This window comes from Arachis ipaensis, chromosome B03 (genome assembly GCF_000816755.2).
Source record: "Arachis ipaensis cultivar K30076 chromosome B03, Araip1.1, whole genome shotgun sequence".
NCBI lineage: Eukaryota > Viridiplantae > Streptophyta > Magnoliopsida > Fabales > Fabaceae > Arachis > Arachis ipaensis.
The window spans coordinates 10,379,118-10,399,280 of NC_029787.2; the positions used below are offsets into that span (position 1 = coordinate 10,379,118).

The following is a 20,163-nucleotide window of genomic DNA, read 5'->3' on the forward strand; positions in this document are numbered from 1 at the left end:
TAAACAACGTCATTTAATCTTTTCTTTAGCGTCAAAATGCATATCACGTTGTTTTAATATGTCTAGTGTGATAAAATTTGAGCTATGCCACTAATAATATTAAATTCCAATGATAAAAGATATACAAAAAACTATATTAATGCACTTTTTTTAATCTAAAAAATTAAAGAGCAAATCAATGTAACTCACTAATTTTAAGGATCAACATAGAGTTTAACTCGTTCTTGGACGCAACTGGAATAAATAGTGTTACTATCATTCGATATGGTTTTTGACGTTTTATCCCCTTAATTAAGAATAACTTTATTATATTAATTCTTGTCACTGTTAAGCAAAGTAAGATAATTCTCTAAACTCCACGGTTAATGAATATGGCATATCATTGTATAAGCGAAATCTGACTTCTAAAAGGACAGTGATTGGTTTTCATTTTACAGCCTTTCTTCAACAATATTAAATTAAATTATTAAAGGTGGCATTAATTGTTATTTTAGCAAATACACCCAGAAAGAGACTGCGGTCTATTTTACATCCCATTATTAATTTATTATTGATGTTGATATATCATGCGCTCTAAGAATATTAGTTCAAATACTATAAAAATATCAAAAGTTGTTAATTATTCTTTTATATTTTTCATGCATTAAATATAACAAAAAACGCACTTGATTGAAGATTTCACCTAACGTTACTCAAAAAGACTCCATAGAATTTCCTATGGTTTTTGTGTTTGGCTGATTATATATAAATATATAAGAACTCTATTTCTTACAACTAAGATTAGGTCCCACAATTTGAGGTTGAATTTAAATTATCTCTAAAATTAAGAGTATTCGCAATTGCAGTTTGGATTGATTTTGAGTTAAAAATTTATTCAATTCGAATATTAATTTTTTTTATGGTATAGTTTAGATTAAATGACTTATTTTGAAAGAATTCAATCCAATTCAATTTCAAGTTGTTTGAATTAAATTTTGAACATAAAATATTTCTTAAATAATAATAATACATGAATAATATAAAAATGTATAAAAAATTGAACATATTATAAGTATAATTGTAAATATAATAATAAAATAATATCATAGCACATTGTGCGGTTTGGATTGGATTGGATCGGTTATGAAAAGTATATCTGAAATCCGATCCAATCAAGTGGTTTGCAAAAAATTGAATCCAATCAAATCCAAATTAGTGCGGTTTTAATCCGTTTTCGATTTGAATTGAATTGGACAAGCAGTTTAATTTGGATCGGTTTGGATTTGAACAACCCTACCTAAAATTACAATTGACTTAACTTGAACTCCAAAATTTATAATAGTAACTCGCATTAGTCCTTGAACTAATTTATGTGAATGACATGTTGATTTTGGCATTTTGCACATTAATTTGTCAAGATTTAGACTCCTCTCCTAAGTTTTATGTAACTAAGATCTACCAGACTTTTTATAAATTTGACAGACTCCCAATATCCTCACGAAGACGACAATAACAAGTTCAATTTGAAAATTTTGGAACTCTAGAGCAACAATCAAACTTCTGAAATAGATCTCGATCACATAAAATCTGAACAAAGAATTCAAACGGCAGCAAGTTAATATATCAAATCAACACGTCTATAACGAAAATTAGCTCAAGGATAAATGCGAGTTACAGTTACAAATTTTAGAATCCAATTTAAGTCCATTAAAATTTTAAAGATCAAATTGAGTCCGACCTTAAATTTCAGGACAGAATTGAGTATTAACTCCATAATCACCATATAAGTTTTCAGTTTGTTACATAAAAATCATAAAGGACTTAGTTATATGTTATAATCACCATAAATACCTCTGTCCTATTTGTCTCAAGGTATGGCCCATATCTCTAGTGTAGCTTTGGAAGGACTTTGATATATAGAGACAACACAAGCACGTGCTAACATAAAGTTTTGTCACTACCAACCTCTCTGTCTTTGTGCCTTATACACACTAAATAGAATCTGCAAAGTTACGTGAAATTTTGTTCGCATAACGTCTATAGAAACATTACGTAAAGGTTTTGTTGGTTGGTTTGTGAAAGAGTATGGCAGCTCTCATTGTATTACTTGGACGGCACTATATACTCTAAAAAAAAAATGTAGTGTGCTTTGCTTCATTGCTTCTAAGTTCTAACATAGGAGGTTATTTATTATATTTTAATAGTTTTACAATACTGATATATTAATTTGTTTCAATGGTACAATGTGGTCCAAATCCATCATACCACATGCATTGCTGCTATTATAGTTAATGCAATTTTCCCTTTATATGAGAAAGGGCAATGTAACCTACCTAAGATTTGTTAAAGAGAAAGCTGTTATTATAGATGACTTCTTTTTGGGGACAAGACCTAGAATTAATGGACATGAGGTTCATTTACTCCATCTCCAGTGCTCCTGATGCCTCATACATTCTATAATGCATGTCCAATAATGGTAGTAATCTCTGAGGAGAGAAAAATCTTCAACGCCAAGAGCAATTTATGATATGAATCAAATTCCAAATGAAAGTAAAGCTACATTGTCAGCCAAAAAAATCTAACAGTCCTGACCAAAATTAAAAGCTAGAACCACCAGTGTTGTCATTATAGCACGAAGGAAGAGATGCCATTAGGTGTGTGTGTTGGGGGTGTTTAGATTCCAATCATTCCATATTCCTTTCTAAAAGTAAGATTCATGATCTGGTTTCTTCGCACATATCTATTGCTAGATTGCATTGCTTAAGGGGATTCGTGGTCAAAAGATTAATTAGCCTAATCATGAAGTTATTCTCACATAGTGGGCTTTACAACCGTCTTAATCAAATATCTTCTTTGACTTGTACTAAATCTCTATATTTGGAAGCTCGTCAATTACTTTCATTTGAAGAATTCCATACTGAGCTAAATTAGTTTTAAGTTTCTCACATTAAAACAGCCTAATTTTGAGACTAACTACTCATCTTTATAGCTGTTCACTGTTCAGCCCTTGTCAAATTCCAATATTCAACTGTTATGGTCAATCTTGAATTGGGTTTGGCATTAGGCATTATCCAATAGCATGTTAGGAGGGGACCTTTTAGAATGATGATTCCTTGGCATAATAATATGATCCATCATAATCCTACAAATACTACCTAAGAACTAAGAATATACAAAAATTAGACCCTCATATACAAGGGAATGGGACCTAAAGCCTTTAGCCAGATCCAGTTTTTAAAGACAGTTGATTTTTTAACTCAGTCTCTTTCTGGAGCATCACTAGACATTCTTCTTGCACTAAGGTTCCCTGTGTATGACCAGACCCTCTCAAATTCGGCCGAGGCTGCCTTTTCGGACTTAGTAGAATCTGTTGTGTCCTTTGGTCCATTCCTCTTCGCAGTATGCATCCTTCTTGGACTGCAAGGGCTACCGGTAATGGGTGAGGATGAACAAAATGATGGGGTTGCAAATGGAGGAGAGGCATATGGGGTGTGTTGAATTGAGAAGGGACTTGGAGTCATTCTTTTCTGGATTGGAAGACCACCGAAACCTCCCCGGTTGAAAAGAGAGATAGACTCTGCGGCTGCGCATCGCTTTATGGAATCATCGACATAAAGGACATCATCTATCCTTGCCATTATGTTGAATGCCAAGCTTTCCATGACCCTGGAATAACTCTCAAGAATAGACTGTCCTACATCCTGCAAGGAAAAGAAAAAATCCAGTGTTATTGATTGGACAACAGTGGGAAACTCTTTACATCCTTCACTAATTACTCAGTAAAGAAAACATAATAGTTCTTCATAAATTTTCCCAATGATTGCTCAAAATTGTGAGGGCTAACTACAATAACCAAAAGACCTTCTCATCACTTCATTGGTCGCATCAACAAAATAGATTATGAGTTCAATAAAATATGTAGATTCAGATAATATACCTCGAAACATGCTTAGTTAGTTTAATTATTTCCACCTAAAGTTAGCAACGGTCAAGCCAACTATCATTATTATGAGTTTGGTAATCGTGTCAAACCTTGAACATTAAGATAATATACCTTATTATATTGTATCTTGGCCATGTCTAGCGCAGTTTGAGGGAGCCCCGGAAATCTGTGTTTCAAGCTTTGCAGAAGGGTATCAGCTCGTTGGGCTAAAGAATGGTTCTTATCACCACCACCATCAGCAACAAGGCCCTTCACCTTTCCACCCCAGGAGCGTCTGGCTTTAACTGTATTTAGATGTTTTTTGTGGTCCTTCAACCTCCATACATGAACGGCAGCCTCAATTCTATTAGCTACATCCAGAGTGTGATGCTCCGAAGATAGATCCAGGCAATCAAGGAGACATTCAGGCGAGAATTGATCAGCAGTAATGTATCTATAGATTATCTCCCCCAGACAAGCTTTTCCATTCTGCATTATATGTCGTAAAAGAGAACAGGGTAAATTTCCAGCAACATTCGTGCCAAATGCAAGAAATTACTAAATGCCTTTGATATGATTTCAGTACTGAACAGCACTACAAATGTTGTTATATTTAGTCCTCAAATATGTACTAGATTTGACATGAGTCAAATCATAAATGATATGTTATAGTCAAGACAAAGTGAAGTAAAACAATGTAACTAGTAACCATCACATATACAAATGAAAAGACAATATTTACCTTTGGTAATGATTCAATATATGCACCAGGAATTTCCATTTCAGCAAGAACGGAACTGTTGATTGCCATGGCAGCCTTTAATATCTGATTTGTACAATCCCTGCACTGCTGCAGCCTTTTCCTATCATCCTCGCACAATCCATTTGGTGGAAGCTTAGGAGATGGAAGCCACCATTTCTCCTCTTGCCTAACAGAAGTCCTACCCCTTCCGGGCGAATATGCATCATCACATTCCTTGGAATCACCCAATAGTATTCCCCTATCAACATACCAAAACTTTGTATCCTGAAATCCATCAAGCATACCAAGCAGCATTCCATCTAGCTTCTTCAGAGCCGGTAGATTGATGTACAAATCGGATCGAGGCCGCGTCGCCATGACCTCATACGTTCCGCCACCGGGGAACTGCTGCACAGAAGGCACAAGCTCCACAATGGAATCACTCACACATAGAAGCCACTCCATTTCCCTACGCCACATGGCCTTCTTCTGAGGTGCCAGCGGTTCTAACCTCCATAACTCGCCAAACACAGTTGCTACCAATTTTATGTATGCAATACCATCAACAAATTCAAGTCACATCTCTAGAATTTAGACCTAAAACAAAGAGATTTGTATATAAGAGCAATACTAACCAGAGAGATTGGTTATTGCATTAGAGATTGCAAGAGCAGTGCATACTCCTTTTCCTCCACCAGACATGTCCTCTCCAAGAAGCAATTTAGCAAACCTCTCCTTCATCATTTCCACTTCTGTATAACGAAAATGCTTTCAAAATTCTCGAAATTACAAAAAGAAAAAACAAATGTAGCAAATCTAAAGCAAAATTAACTCAGAAGCTATGAGGTACCTGACAAATCAAGGTCTCTTTTCTCTGGCTTGTGATCCCAAACCACCACGTCTTTTCCTCCTATGACGGGAAGCATGACCTGCGACGGAAAGTGAAAGTGACCGCCGGCGGGAACAGCAGCTCCACCGACAGGACGCGGAGACAAGTTGGCGGAGCTGGAAGCTCCACCGTCGGCATCAAAACGACGTCCACAGAAGCTGCTGCAGCTTTCGGACTCGCTGACGTCAGCACTGAGACTGTAACTGCCGCAACGGTCACTTTGCTGGTCGGAACCATCTTCAGAAGAAACGCTCCCCATTCCTCCCAAAAAACAAAATAACAAACCGGATTCTCACTCAGATCTAAGTAAGTAACCTACATTTGACTCACACAGTATGCAACACCAAAAACAGTAACAGCCAACAGAAAAAGAAAATGGAAACCGTTTATGAAACAATGAGACTCTCAATTCTTGTTGTTCGGTTCACACTTCACACACACATTCTATTCTTTTCTATTCTGTTTCTATTATCCCCTTTCTTTCCTTTTTTTTGTCTGAATGAGAGTGTTTAGTTGTGGTGGTGGTGATGATGATGATTTTGATGGGTAAGGGAAAGGAGTAAGGAGGGGCCGAAAAGACACCAAAAAAAGAAGACGCCGTTTGCAGGCAGCACTGTCTTTCCGTAACAGCAGGGTTAAGCACCCGACACGCCCTCTTTTCCGTGGGGTCCACCCTTCTTAATAACGTTTGTTGGTTCTTTCATCTTCCTACGTGTCCGTATGGTTGACGTGGCGTCTTCCAGTTGGATAACTCTGGAGGGAAATATTAACCTTGCGGGGGAAAACACCAAACGGCGGTTAACTGTTCATCGGGTTGTGTGTTAGTGGAAGGTGGGAAAAATAATCTGTGCACAATATCGAAAATGAATTTATTTATTTACTTTTCTAACTTTTCACATATTTTTTCATCCTACTTAAATTTTGTAGAGAAAATTAAGATGGTTTGTTTTTCACTATTTCATCTTGGAAAACCGTGGGCACGGTTCCCGACGCAACACATTCTTCCATTTTGGCGTTAGTTTTGTGCTTTTGCACTTTGTTTTTCAGTGCAGACTTGATCGGACGGTGGAGAGTGGTTACGAAAGTGTTATCGTCGATGGAGCGCTACGCAGGGGAAAAGAACACGCAGACAAATCTGACATTGTGTGTAGATGAAGTTTTCCAGTTTCCATCACGTTAGCGTTGGTGATGAGGTATTGAATATTTTAATATTTAATATTTAATATTTGTATTATGCCATAGGCTTTTTTAATTCACTGGTGCTAGCACTACTGTACACTATATGCGAACGTGTTTGGTACAAAATAGCAAAATTGGACACGTGGCGATCGATTAACACATTGATGTTTTTGCGTCATGAAATTACCTTTTATCAAAGGGTTGTGAGTGAGTCAGCCAGTCCCTTTCAAATTTTACTTTTTTTCAATTGTGATCACGGAAGCTGTTTCTCTTGTACCAAATTATTAAATTTAATAATTAATACTCCAAAGTCCAAACACCAAAAAAAATAATTAATAAGAAGTACTACTTAATAACTAGTAAGTAACTAATATAGCAGCCTTCAATCTTAAACCACGAGCAAACTCGGGGGGCCTTTTTCTTCCTTTTTTAATACAAGTGAATGATTTATTTTTTCTACAAGTGAATGATTGTGATCGTGGATCTCAATAAGTTTTAATACTAGGTACCAACCAATGTCCCGGTACTATTTCACTATGAAGGAATTCTCCGAATAACAATTGACTCAATGAGTCAATAATAATCATATATTCAGTTCATTCTATTTTATCTTTTTTATGGAAAAATAAACAAACCATACCATAAAATGCAATACGGTGAGTTTTAGGAAGCATTCATTCAGAAGAGGCGTCCCAGGCGCGCCGGTTACTTTTCGGTTTCGTGGCATCATTTGACTTTGACACATGATGATATATAGGGGTGGCAATATGTACCTTACCCGCGGGTATTCAATCCGACCACATCCGGTCGAGTAGGGTCGCCAACCCGATCCACAACGGGTAGGGTAGGGTGCGGATAAGGTTTTTGTATGGGTCGGATAGGGTGCGGGTTGAGCCTCAGTCCTACTCGACCAACTCGCACCCTATATATGTATATGTTATATACTTATATAAAAATATATTTTAAGTAGATGCTGAACTAAAGACTTCTCACTAAATACAAAAGATCCTTAGTCATTAAAAGAAGAACATTAATTGATAATTTAATAAACTTTTTTTTTTTTTACATAAAAGTCAGTTCTATTTTAAATTATCATTAAGTTATATAATAACATTGCATTTTTTTTGTAACCCGCGGGTAGGATTGGGTACCCGCGGGTTAAGAGCGGGTAGGGTTAGGGTTGACTCCAAACCCTACCTTACCCTATCCAGCCATCCCTAACCGTATAATGTAATATAATATTATTATATTTACAATTATACTTATAACATGATCAATTTGTTATACATTTTTATATTATTCATGTATTATTATTATTTAATAAATATTTTATGTTCAAAATATTATTTATTTATTTATTTTAACTAACATATAATTTTATTTCTATTGTTATATTATCGTTAGCTTTTTAAGATATTGTTGAGACTTGTTATGTCATTATTGATTATTTAAAATTTGATGTTGAGACTTGTTATATTTATTTAATTTTTTTAGTTTAAAAAATCACAAATTCAATCCAATCCAAACTGCTTAAAATTAGATCGGATCGGATCGGATTTTTTTAAAAAGGTTATCCAATTCAAATCGCACCACAAGTAAAATTAGTGTTTGAATCGGATAAATTTTTAACTCAAAAACGATTCAAACTGTACCGCAAACACCCCTACTAGTGCTTGTTGCACGAGCTTTTTAGCCATGTCAATATATCAATCCTGCAATAGGAAAGATCCCGTTTTTTGTTAATTATATTTTTTATTGGTGTGTTTGTAGTGAAAATATAATACATGAATATTATGTAAGTAGCGTTTAAATATTTTTTGGGGGTAAAACACTATCTTATTTACCACAAAAATTGGGCTGTTCAGCTGGGCTTTGCGACCTTTTTTTTACTAAAACCTTTAAGAGACATTAGCGATGGACTTTTTGGTAGTTGGCTTCTCAAAATTGTTTTGAATTATGTTAGTCAAATTTTTGAAAGAAAAAATTTCAACGAATCGGACCTAATGTAATGTAGAATAAATTTTTGAAAGTGTTCGATTTTATACAAGAATGACTATTGTTATTTTAGTTGGTAGTGCATAGTAAATTTGTTCGATTTCAGATAAATGTAATATGTGTTTATTTTTCATGTAATACATATTTGAGTTGATTGTAGATTTGATTATAAATTATGTGTGATTAATTAAATGAAATTTTAGAGTAAGTATTATTCTAAGGATTTAGTTAACATGTGTTTTTAAAGTACATGATAAAATTACCAATTAAAAGTTTTTTAAAAGAAAACCATACAAAATTTAAAATTTTAATGCATTTTGTTGTGTATTTATTAAAGTAAACTCTTTTATTTCTATTATATTTGTTGTATTCTTAGAACACAAATTAAATAAATCCTTATTGTAAAGTGGATTTAGAATTTATAAACAACACATTTGATTTCAACCGATTGTGTGATAGTATTGGAAGATTTGAGATTACTAATGTGATAGAAATTGTTGTTCTAAATAATAAGTGTGATGTTGGGGCTGGGCCGGGTAACCCAATCCAAAGAAATATAATTATAAAGCACTTGATGTCTGACGAATAGGTACATCATATAACAAAAGACACATTGTAGTAGTTGCCGGCCCAAATTTGGTGTATCCAAGCAGTTCAAGTATAGATGCTACTAAATTACTAATATCCAAAAAAAAAATATGCAAATATATATTTTTTTTTTGCCGTCACGCTTGCACCGGTGTTTTCACGAGCTGAAAAGACGCTTGCACTGGCCCAACTTTACTAGGACTATTTGGAAAGGGCTTGTACCCCCTAGAGTGGAGTTGTTTGTTTGGTTTGTCTTGACTGGTAGGGTCAATACGAAGGAGAGACTAAGTCGGTTCGGGGTTATCAACCAAGAAGATACTTTATGTGTTTTATGTAATAGAGATGATGAAAATGGTCACCATTTATTTCTTGGATGCAGTTTCTCTTGGCAGGTATGGTGTGCTTGGATATCATGTTGGTATTCTATGGACTTTTCCGGGTACGGTCAAGGAGCATTATCAGAGTTGGACTGAGATATCATATAGAAAAGAGGAACGCAAGAGATGGATGGTGTGTTTTTGTGCCATTGTGTGGAATATATGGTTGGAGCGGAACAGGAGGATCTTTCAGAATAAAGAAAAATGAGTGGAGGAAATTATTAACATGTCAGTTCAGAGTTACACTGAGTGGTTAGGTGGAGACCCTTTTTATTGTTGATGACAATGCCGGAGATGACATATAGGTGTTTGGCCATAATGGATGCTTTGGTTTTAATTTCCTTTTGTGTTTTCTTTGTTATATGTGTTGAACTCCTCTTTCAAAAAAAAAGTTTGTAATTTCAATTTTCCAAAAGTCCACTGTTTTAACAGCTACCAACAAATTGTTTTGGCTTTTAATGCAAAATTGCGGTGTATTGCGACCGAGAAATCTGCTTGGAAATGATTGGCAGTTCCGACCATGATGTGTGTGGTCAAAAAGGAGGTACAAAGTATGGAAGTAGCCATGGCCGTGAAAGTGTTTGTTGCAAGTGTGTAAGTTTTATAGAATATTTTTGTAAATTTATTGAAAGTTTGCTGTGATAATATTTGCGTTATTAAAACAGGGCTGCCAGTCATTTTTCAAGAGGCTAAAATAAACTCAACTTTTGATCCCTATAGCCAAATAGACTCAACTTGAGGAAATTATGACATAAAGCAGTTGAACAAAAATTTCCTTTCTTCCATAACAATGATGTTTTACATAAAATAACTAATCAATGAAAATAAAAAAAGTCTAACTATGAAAAATCAGCAGACTAAAAAATTCCTCCAATGACTACGTGTACGCAAATGTAGGCAGAGTCTCGAACATTAAATCACCTCGGTTCTATTAGAAAACTGCTTTATGAACTGCCATTCACGGTGGCAACAAACTTCGACATAATCTATTCCAACTTCACCCCACCATGCAAATCTTCATTTAAGAACTTGCTTCCCATCTTATTTCCAGAAGCTTCGCTCCAATGATAATTTCATTCATTTTTTTTTAAATTTGGATCCTCTAAATTTAGAATTTTTATTTTAGAAGATAAGGTGTGATCTCTCACTTTTAAATAGTTTCTCTCTCATATTTTTTTTAGTCTCACCTATAAAATAAATAGTGAGAGAACACACTTTATCTTTTAATGTAAAATTTAAAATTTAGAGGATTCAAATTCCATTTTTTTATATGGGCTTCGAAAATTATTTTCGCTACCGAGTTCAAGTGTTTTTATACATTGTAAACAAAACATAATCTTTGAACACGAACATAAAAAACATACACATATATTCTCAACTTCCAAAAATAATTCATTGGGCCAACCTCCATAATTATTGCCGAATCCATGAGTCAAAAATTGTAAATTCAAACAACCTGTTTTCATAATAAATATTAGCCAATATAATTAACTCAATAAAATTAATTTATATATGTCTACTAACATATATATATATATAGCAACTTATTATAAGAGAGAAAGAAGAGAACAGTATATGAGAGAGAGTAATTATTGTTATTGCTGTCTATTATTCTTCAGTCACTTCTCTATTTATAGGCAAAGAGAGTTTTACATTTTCAACTTCATTAATTCTAGTTTGCATTGAGAAGTTGAGTAATTTAGTATCGAGAACAAAAACAGTCGCCCATATTAATGGGCATCCACTTTGACTATTTTATTGGAAATTCATCAAAATGACAATCCACAAATCGGGCTTTAAATACATCTCCTGTTTGTATCTTAAGATACCTCACTATAGAGGGAGAATCATATCCAACATATATCCCAATTTTCTTTGGGGTCCCATTTTGGTGCGATTAGGTGGTGCAATGGGAACATATATCGCACACCCAAATATTCTTAAATGGGAAACATTTGGCTGCTGGCCAAAAACTAATTGCATAGGAGAGAACCGATGGTAACTCGTTGGCCTCAAACGAATAAGTGCTGCGGCATGTAAAATAGCATGCCCCCAAACCGAGGTTGGGAGATTTGTTCTCATAAGCAAGGGTCTAACAATTAATTAGAGGCGTTTAATAAGTGATTCTGTTAACCCATTTTGTGTGTGAACATAAGCTACTGGATGTTCAACACTTATTCCATTAGCCATACAATAAGCATCAAAAGTTTAGGAAGTAAATTCACCAGCATTATCAAGACGAATTACTTTGATTGGATTTTCTGGAAATTGTGCTTTTAATCGAATAATTTGAGCCAGTAATCTCGCAAACGCCAGGTTGCGAGAGGACAATAAGCACACATATGACCATCTCGAAGATGCGTCTATCAGGACCATAAAATATCTAAAAGATCCACATGGTGGATGAATAGGTCCACATATATCACCTTGAATCCTTTCTAGGAATTCAGGGGACTCAAATCCAACATTTACTGGTGATGGCCTTAAAATTAACTTCCCTTGAGAACATGCAGCACAACAAAATTCACTAGTTGTAAGAATCTTCTGGTTCTTTAGTGAATGTCAATGGGAGTTTTCAATAATTCTCCTCATCATGGTTGTTCCCGGATAACCCAATCGATCATGCCAAGTTATGAATTCATTTAGGCTAGTAAACTTATGATTTACAATGGCATGTGATTCAATTGCACTAATCTTGGTATAATATAACCCAGATGAAAGTGAGGGCAACTTTTCTAATATAACTTTCTTATTTGAATCATGAGTTGTGATACATAAGTACTCATGATTTCCCTCATTCATAGTCTCAATATGATATCCATTTCGGCGAATATCTTTAAAGTTCAACAAGTTTCTTCGAGACTTGGTAGACAATAGTGCATTATTTATTATGAATTTTGTTCCTCCAAGAAACAAAATTATAGCTCTTCCGGAGCCTTCTATCACATTGCCCGAACCAATAATAGTATTAACATATTTTTCTTTTGGCACAAGATGGGTAAAATATATATCACTTTTAAGAATAGTGTGCGAACTTGCACTATCCGCAAGGCAAATATCTTTAGAATATGTCCTTGCCATTTTTCTTCAAAGACAAATGATAATAATAATAAAATGAGTAGAAGTACATGCACAGTAAAATTATTCACATGAATACTTAACAAACACATACACATATCAAACCATTTCATCATTGATCAAATAGCCAATATTTCCTTCAGAATCCTTAAAAAAATTAGATACATCATAATGAGTGGTGGAATTTTCATCATTTGAAACAAAATTTGTTTCCTTTCCTTTTTCATCCCTTTTCAAGGATGCTTGATAAAGATCAACTAGGTGCCTTGGGGTACGACAAGTACGTGACCAATGGCCCTTTCCACCACAACGGAAGCATTTATCCTCAATTGATTTACTTTGCCCAGTGTTTCTTTCTTTATCCCACTTCTGGTGAGATTCTTTCTTGTGAACATAATTTCTTTTCCTTCCATAATTTTTTCTTGCTACCAAAGCCTTGCCATTTACCTCTTCTGGGGTTATGATTTGCCGCATTTGCTTCAGGAAATGGGGCGGCGCCAGCAGGGCGCGCTTCATGATTTCTCAAAAGTAGCTTATTGTTGCGTTCAGCAACAAGAAGGCAACTCAAAAAAAAAAAATTTTAAATCATTTTTCTCGATTGCTATTGCAGGAGCACATTCAAGGCTTGGAATATCGAGAAAGTTTTCCCTAACATATCGGGCTTGAGGAAGTATCACATGATTGTACCTTTCTTCAAGGTCTTTCCACACATCTGCAGGATCTTTTAATATGGGATATTCATTTTTCAATCATACGTCAAGATAACGATGAAGGAAAATCATGGCCTTGGCTTTATCCTTCTGGGATGTATTATTTTTAGCCTTAATGGTATCTCCAAGATCCATTGAATCAAGATGGATTTTAACATCTAGTATCCATGATAAATAATTATTTTCAGATATATCAAGAGCATTATATTCAAGATAAAAGAGTTTCAACATAATAAAAATTTATTACCGGAAGTCTTCCTAAAACTTCGTTAGAGCTTCGTGCTGATAACGTGTTGTAAAATAAATAAAAGGTGTACTAAATATAAAATAAAGATGTGTAAATAGAAGACTTTAATATTAATATTAGCCAATATAATTAACTCAATAAAGCTAATTTATATATGTCTACTAACATATATATAGCAACTTATTATAAGAGAGAAAGAAGAGAACAGTATATGAGAGAGAGTAATTATTATTATTGCTGTCTATTATTTTTCAGCCACTTCTCTATTTATAGGCAAAGAGAGTTTTACATTCTCAACTTCATTAATTCTAGTTTGCATTGAGAAGTTAAGTAATTTAGTATCGAGAACAAAAACAGCCGCCCATATTAATGGACATCCACTTTGACTATTTTGTTCTTATCACAATAATATGGTCACTTTTCAAATTAATGTAATCCAAGATGAAATCAAAAAGCATAAAAAAGTTCACATAACCGTTGTTTTTGGTGTCAGCTTGTGTCAAAATTACGAAAATGTCTGGAATGCCTTTTAAGGGACGCTTCCTAAAACTTGCCAGTTTTTTCTTTGGTTTTTATCTTAAGGAAACTTATTAATAAAGAGAGCTTTTATCTTAACTCCGTTACAGAGACAACGAAAAATCTTGACAACGTGTACAATGTTAATTTGGTCCAATATAAGGAAAAAAAAAAGAAATCCAAACAGTTATTTCAAAAAATTAACCATCGCAACCTTAATTTACCAAAAGAATTTATCCAAACACCCTCTCTCCCAACGTCTGCTACCTCATCCTCATCAATCATCCCACCTTTCCGGCATTAGAAGCTCCCTCACCGGCCATCAAACAATAATCTACGTAGTTATTAAAATAATCATTCGACTACCTGGTGAAATGATCATCCAACATTTTTTAATTGTATATACTTAAACTGAATCAAACAAAATAACCATCCAATTAAAAATTAAAATAACCATCTACATACCTAGTGAATTGAACATTCAGCATCTAACTTCATCCGTTGATGTATATACCATGAAAACGTAAGGGAAGCAAAATCCAAGAAAGTCAAGTTGGCCGCGCAAGACAGGGGCATTTTTGAAGTGGGCTACGTTTGCATGTACAAAAACGGGAGCATCATGGACTAAACTAATTTCTTTCACAATTACTGTTGTGTTATCCTACGTTGATCTTGGACCTATACCTATGTAGGGGGAGGCGACGTCGTTGAAGGTGTCGGTAGCCATGGCGGTGCGCGACGGACGCAACGTGTGTGAATGGAGTGTCTCCATTTACGATCTTACGAGGCGTGATGGACGTATGAAAATAACACACTTGTGTGTCCCCTATACATCACGAATGACGACGTTGAGAGGGAGAAACTGCCGGCACGGGGGAGGGGCTGCACGACTGGTGCTATGTGAGACTTTGGGAACGACGCAAACTGCGCGACGGTGCTGCTGGGCATTCGTGGTGCATACATCGGCGTGAGCTGTGGGCGACAGCGGCTATAATCATGATCATATTAGCTTAATGTTTCGAAGGTTATCTGAAACGTTGAATTGGGCCTGAACGTGAGGTCCAGATCTCTTTTTGTGGCAGCATCCGATTTGTTGTTGCCGAGGTGCCGCGCCTGTCTAAGTTCCTCGTGAAGAGGTGGGGGATGGTACCTACAAGAGACTCCGATGCTTATGTTAGCAAAGGCTTTAGGCAGGTTTTTAGTAGCTTATAATGTGTGTTATACCTGAGGGGTGTCAGTATATTTATAGTAGAGTTGATAACCACATTTGTTGAAGTAGTTCCATCTTTTCTGATGGATAATCGTTCCCTTTATTTTGGGAGTTTGTTAAGATCTATCTTTTTTGGTGAAGATAGAGATTGTAGACGAAATTTGCGAGGACAGTTACTTGTTCGAGCAAGTAGAGATGAAGCTTATTTGTCGACGTCCGATCTCTTTAAGGAGGTCGGGTATGCGGTATGCCCATATGAATGCCTCCTTTATTAGTGGGCCTTTTAGTTTGTTAGGCTTGACTTTACTTTTTGGACGAGAGCATGAATACTTAATCTCTTTTTTTTTTCTAATTTCACAAAGTTATTTACATGCCAAACAACAAGAGTAAATGTTAAATTTTTTTTCAAACTTAGTTTGTGTAGGTTAACTTAGTTCTTCTAATATCTGAATTAAATTAATATACCAAATTAACTAATAATATGTATTTGTATAGATTCAATAGCCTAAATTTAAGTCGCATATAAACACACTCCAATAACAGTAAAAAAAGCTATCAGTTCGTGGTTTGGTAGGCTATTAGGTTAGAACTTAGAACATTCTCAAAGCAATATAATATAGAGTTCGTTTTTTTTTTGGTTATCCAACACAACACATGAGCTGATTTATGTTAATTATTAGAACCCTTAATTTTATTCAATGTTAATTAAAAAGTTAATTAAAATAACTAAAATGTCAAAGTGAATGTAGGTCTGTCTTTTTTCTGTTTCAAAAGAAGGTGATGAGATTATCGACTATAGCTATCACACATGCTTTTAAATTTGGTTTTTTAGATCGCTTTTCTTTCCAACGTGGATAAGCCAAAATCATAAAAAACTTACTAATGATATTTGATTTTCAACAACTTCTAGTTGCAAAATTTGACTATGTCTTAGAATCATTTGTTATTCTCCTTTATATTAGTTATGTATATATCATTCGAAGTTCCTAGCTAATACATTTTCTTTTAATAATTCTCTTAATATTTAATTACAAAATATTTTAGTAGAGAATATTTGATTGTTGGGAGTAAAAATTTGGTAAATGTTTCCCATGGATGATGGATGAGTTATATATAATTTTACCCTTATGTTTCTTTCAAATTGACGGTTTATTTCTTATAGTACAAAAAATTCACTATTATTAAGATTTAATTTGGAGGAATATTAATGTCATACTAAACTGCAAAAAAATTACATTATTGACATTAATTATTTTCATAATACAATTATTATTATTATTATTATTGTTGTTGTTGTTGTTGTTATTGTTGTTGTTGTTGTTTAACTCATTTTCATTGTGTATTTTATATTTTAACATATATTCTATACAAGTGGTTGGTTTTTGTATATACATAATATGTGTCGTCTGTGATGACTAATAACAATCGGTGACTAGTGTGGCTATCTCAGGTTGACCTATGTCTTTCTGACACATGGTAGGTTGACTAGCAAAATTGACCGCATGAATCCAGACTTCAAGGACAATAACTATGCTAATGATGCAGTAATTATGAGCGTGAGTAATTAAGTGTAAACAATGAATTAAAAATATCTAGACAAAGAGAGTAGGCGTTCGCCTCCACAATGGAAACCCTTTCTTGTTGCGCCGCCCCGTACGGCAGTCCAGCCACCTATGATCTCGTCGTTTGTAACCACCTTTCCTCTAATCTATTGTGGCTATTGCAACTCCTTCTCCTCGAGCAATTTCGTCCAACTTTGTCCGGCCCTCACCGCTGCAACTTTTCTCTGGCGACACTGCCTCGTTTGTCATAGTGGTGCCGTATCTTCTGCCTTCTTCTTCCTCCTCTGCTGAACGTTAATCACCAGTTCGTTGTTACTACACACCATCCAATGCTCAATGCTCAACACCATTAATCTAATACGAAGTGGATCTGTTTAACCAATCCCTATTCTTGATAGATCGGCAGAAGAATCTGGACGTTCTGCTGTGTCCACGCCGATCTTTATCATGTGTCCTCTCTGATGTGGTTGTCATCATCATCGATGTAGCAGCGGCAGAGAAAAGGGACAATGAGATGCACGATGAAGGCAAAGTTCACACGATGTCACCATGGCCGACCGTCGGAACACTATCCATCCTCCCCCAACTGATTCACCCAATTGACAATCATGTCCCTAATAATCATGATTTTCCAACAAAACCCTTACAGTAAAAGAAACACAAGTTACCGTGCTTAATATTTAATCAAACGCTAATGATACTCAATCACAATGCACGTGTCATCATCCCATTATACAGTCAACATGTAGTCATTCGTAGCCACCAAAAGCGTGGCCACCAGAGACGCGACCTACATAATAAAGTTATAATTGATTATTTTTTACCTATTTTTTTCTTGTTAAATGGGTTAGATAACACTCAATCCTAGATATTATAATATCACAAACTCATTCACACTACATTCATACACACAACACTTCAAGAATTTTAGGATTATTTTGTCTTTTTTTTTTGGACATCACATTTATCACAAACTAAACCCAGCTATTCCTGAGAATGGAAGGTGGGTGTGGCTTATTATGAGACAAATAGGTTTGCCATTGCACTACCTTACTCGCGAATTAGTTTGTGTTTGTTTCTATGGGAGAAAATTTTTTCTTTTGGTGAGGAAGATATTTTTTCGGGTATGGATCGACCCAAAGGAAGTTTTGTATTTGACAAATTTACATGCGCATTTGTGGTGATAAATGTGTGATAATTATTTGGTTCCATGCTGTGTCTTTCTAAGTCTAATGAATCAAACACCACTGTCATCCGCTGCTTATCTATTTTCATGAAGAAATCATATATTTTTTCTCACCTTCCTACAGTTTGTTATCCTTTGGTATTTTACCATCGCTTCCCAGTTTGCCACTTTTTTGGCAGTTTTTGGGCAGTTCGCCATCTTTTTGGCTGTTTCGTCTACGCTTTTGTTGCGGCAGTTTCGTCTGTGATTCCCTTATAACAGTTTCGTCTGCGCTTTCCTTGTGGTTGTTCCGTCTGTGTTTCCCTTGCGGTAATTCCGTCTGCACTTTCTTTTGGTAGTTTTGTCTGCACTTCTTTCCGATAGTTCCGTTTGCGCTTTTTTTCAGGAATTCCATTTGTGCTTCCTTCCAACAGTTCCGTCTGCACCAGTTTATGCACTTTTTTCTTTATTTCATTGTTTTAAATAAGTTTTAAACTCAAGTGAGCACTTGAGTTTGAGGAGGATGTTAGAATATATTAGGATCAATTAGCATTCATTAAAATTATTTAGCATATCTGAATATTTATTATAGAATGTTAGGTTTTTATTATTATTTCGATTCTCTTAGCACCTATAAATACCCTTTAACTTAAATATACACAAATATTTTCTCTATTGCTCTCTCTTACCTTTCTAACAATAAGGTTGAAACAAGTATGACATACATTTTTCTAACTAGATTTCAATGAGACATACATGAAAATATAAGTGAGTACATCCTATAAATGTCCTGACTTGTTTCAAAATTAAATGCACTAAATTTGTAGCTGTTTAATGACATGTTCATGCATTTAGTTTTTTTTTTCCTTGTAGCACAGTTAGGTCTATTTAACATCAGTTGTCTATAAAAAATTCTATAAAATTGTATAATGTCGAATGATGTTGTACATCTTTTTAGGCAATAACAACTTAGTGGGAGTTGAGATAGTAAATTTGTATTATCATTACATTATTGTTAAAGAGTTATGTTATTTGAATTTAGAAAAAAAAATAGTATAAATAATTTTTAATAATTGGGTTCTTATTTCTATTTTAACAAATTCATCAATTATTCTTGTTTGACTAAATAGGTAAATTATGTTTTATTTACAATTTCAAATATATTTTGATATAAGTATTTTTCTCTTGAAATAACTCTAAATTTACTTCAATATTGTTTTTCTTCAATGATATTTTTGTTCTATCTCATCTAAGTGAAGTATGACTACTCATACTTTGTTAATTACCAGAATCACTCTGGAAAAGAGCATTGAAAGTTGCAATTTAGATTTTTTTTATAAAGTTTCGAATTTTGCATAATCTTTTATCCTTTTGGGTATTTATTTTATTTGTGATCCCACAATTAAAATATTTTTGGAAAATAAAAAGTTGATCGTTCTTTGAAGATATTAAGTTTGAAGAAAAATAGTCAATAGACTATTCTAAAGGCAAATTCAACACTTTAAGAACAATTGTCATTTGACATATCACTAAAGAAAATTATTTCATTTCAGGTGGAATATTATGTTTTGGTGCTATGAGTGAAAAATTTAAGTCTATAATGACAACATTTGAGACTCGTCTCATTAATTACCTAAAAGTATTAAACCATTGGTATTTAAAACCAAATTGATTAAATAGATAATATGGAGATATAAAATATGCTTTGTTGTAAAATTTTCACTTAAAAGTGAAGCATTGAATACAAGGAGACTTTTCTTTCAATTACAAAAAAGATTCATTTAGGACTATAATGATACTGATGGTATATTAGATCTTGAGTTACAGTAGATGGATATAAGGAATTATTTCTCAATAGCAATGTTGGTGAAACCATTGATATGAGATATATAGACACTGAATTTTAATTACATATTTAATTTATTTTTAATATGTATTTATATTTTAAGATATATTTTATACTAAAAACTGATTTTGATAAAAAAAATATTGTGTTAGCTAAAC

General features: G+C 34.2%; 1 protein-coding gene across 1 annotated transcript; it reads right to left on the reverse strand.

Annotated features, from left to right (window-relative positions):
- LOC107629590 (rop guanine nucleotide exchange factor 1) lies at positions 3,013-6,129 on the reverse strand. Its single transcript, XM_016332408.2, has 5 exons — positions 5,494-6,129; positions 5,279-5,395; positions 4,644-5,179; positions 4,034-4,390; positions 3,013-3,680 (listed from the first exon to the last, which is right to left on the reverse strand). The coding sequence occupies exons 1-5, from the start codon at positions 5,789-5,791 to the stop codon at positions 3,237-3,239; spliced, it is 1,752 nt and encodes a 583-aa protein (XP_016187894.1). The 5' UTR covers positions 5,792-6,129; the 3' UTR covers positions 3,013-3,236.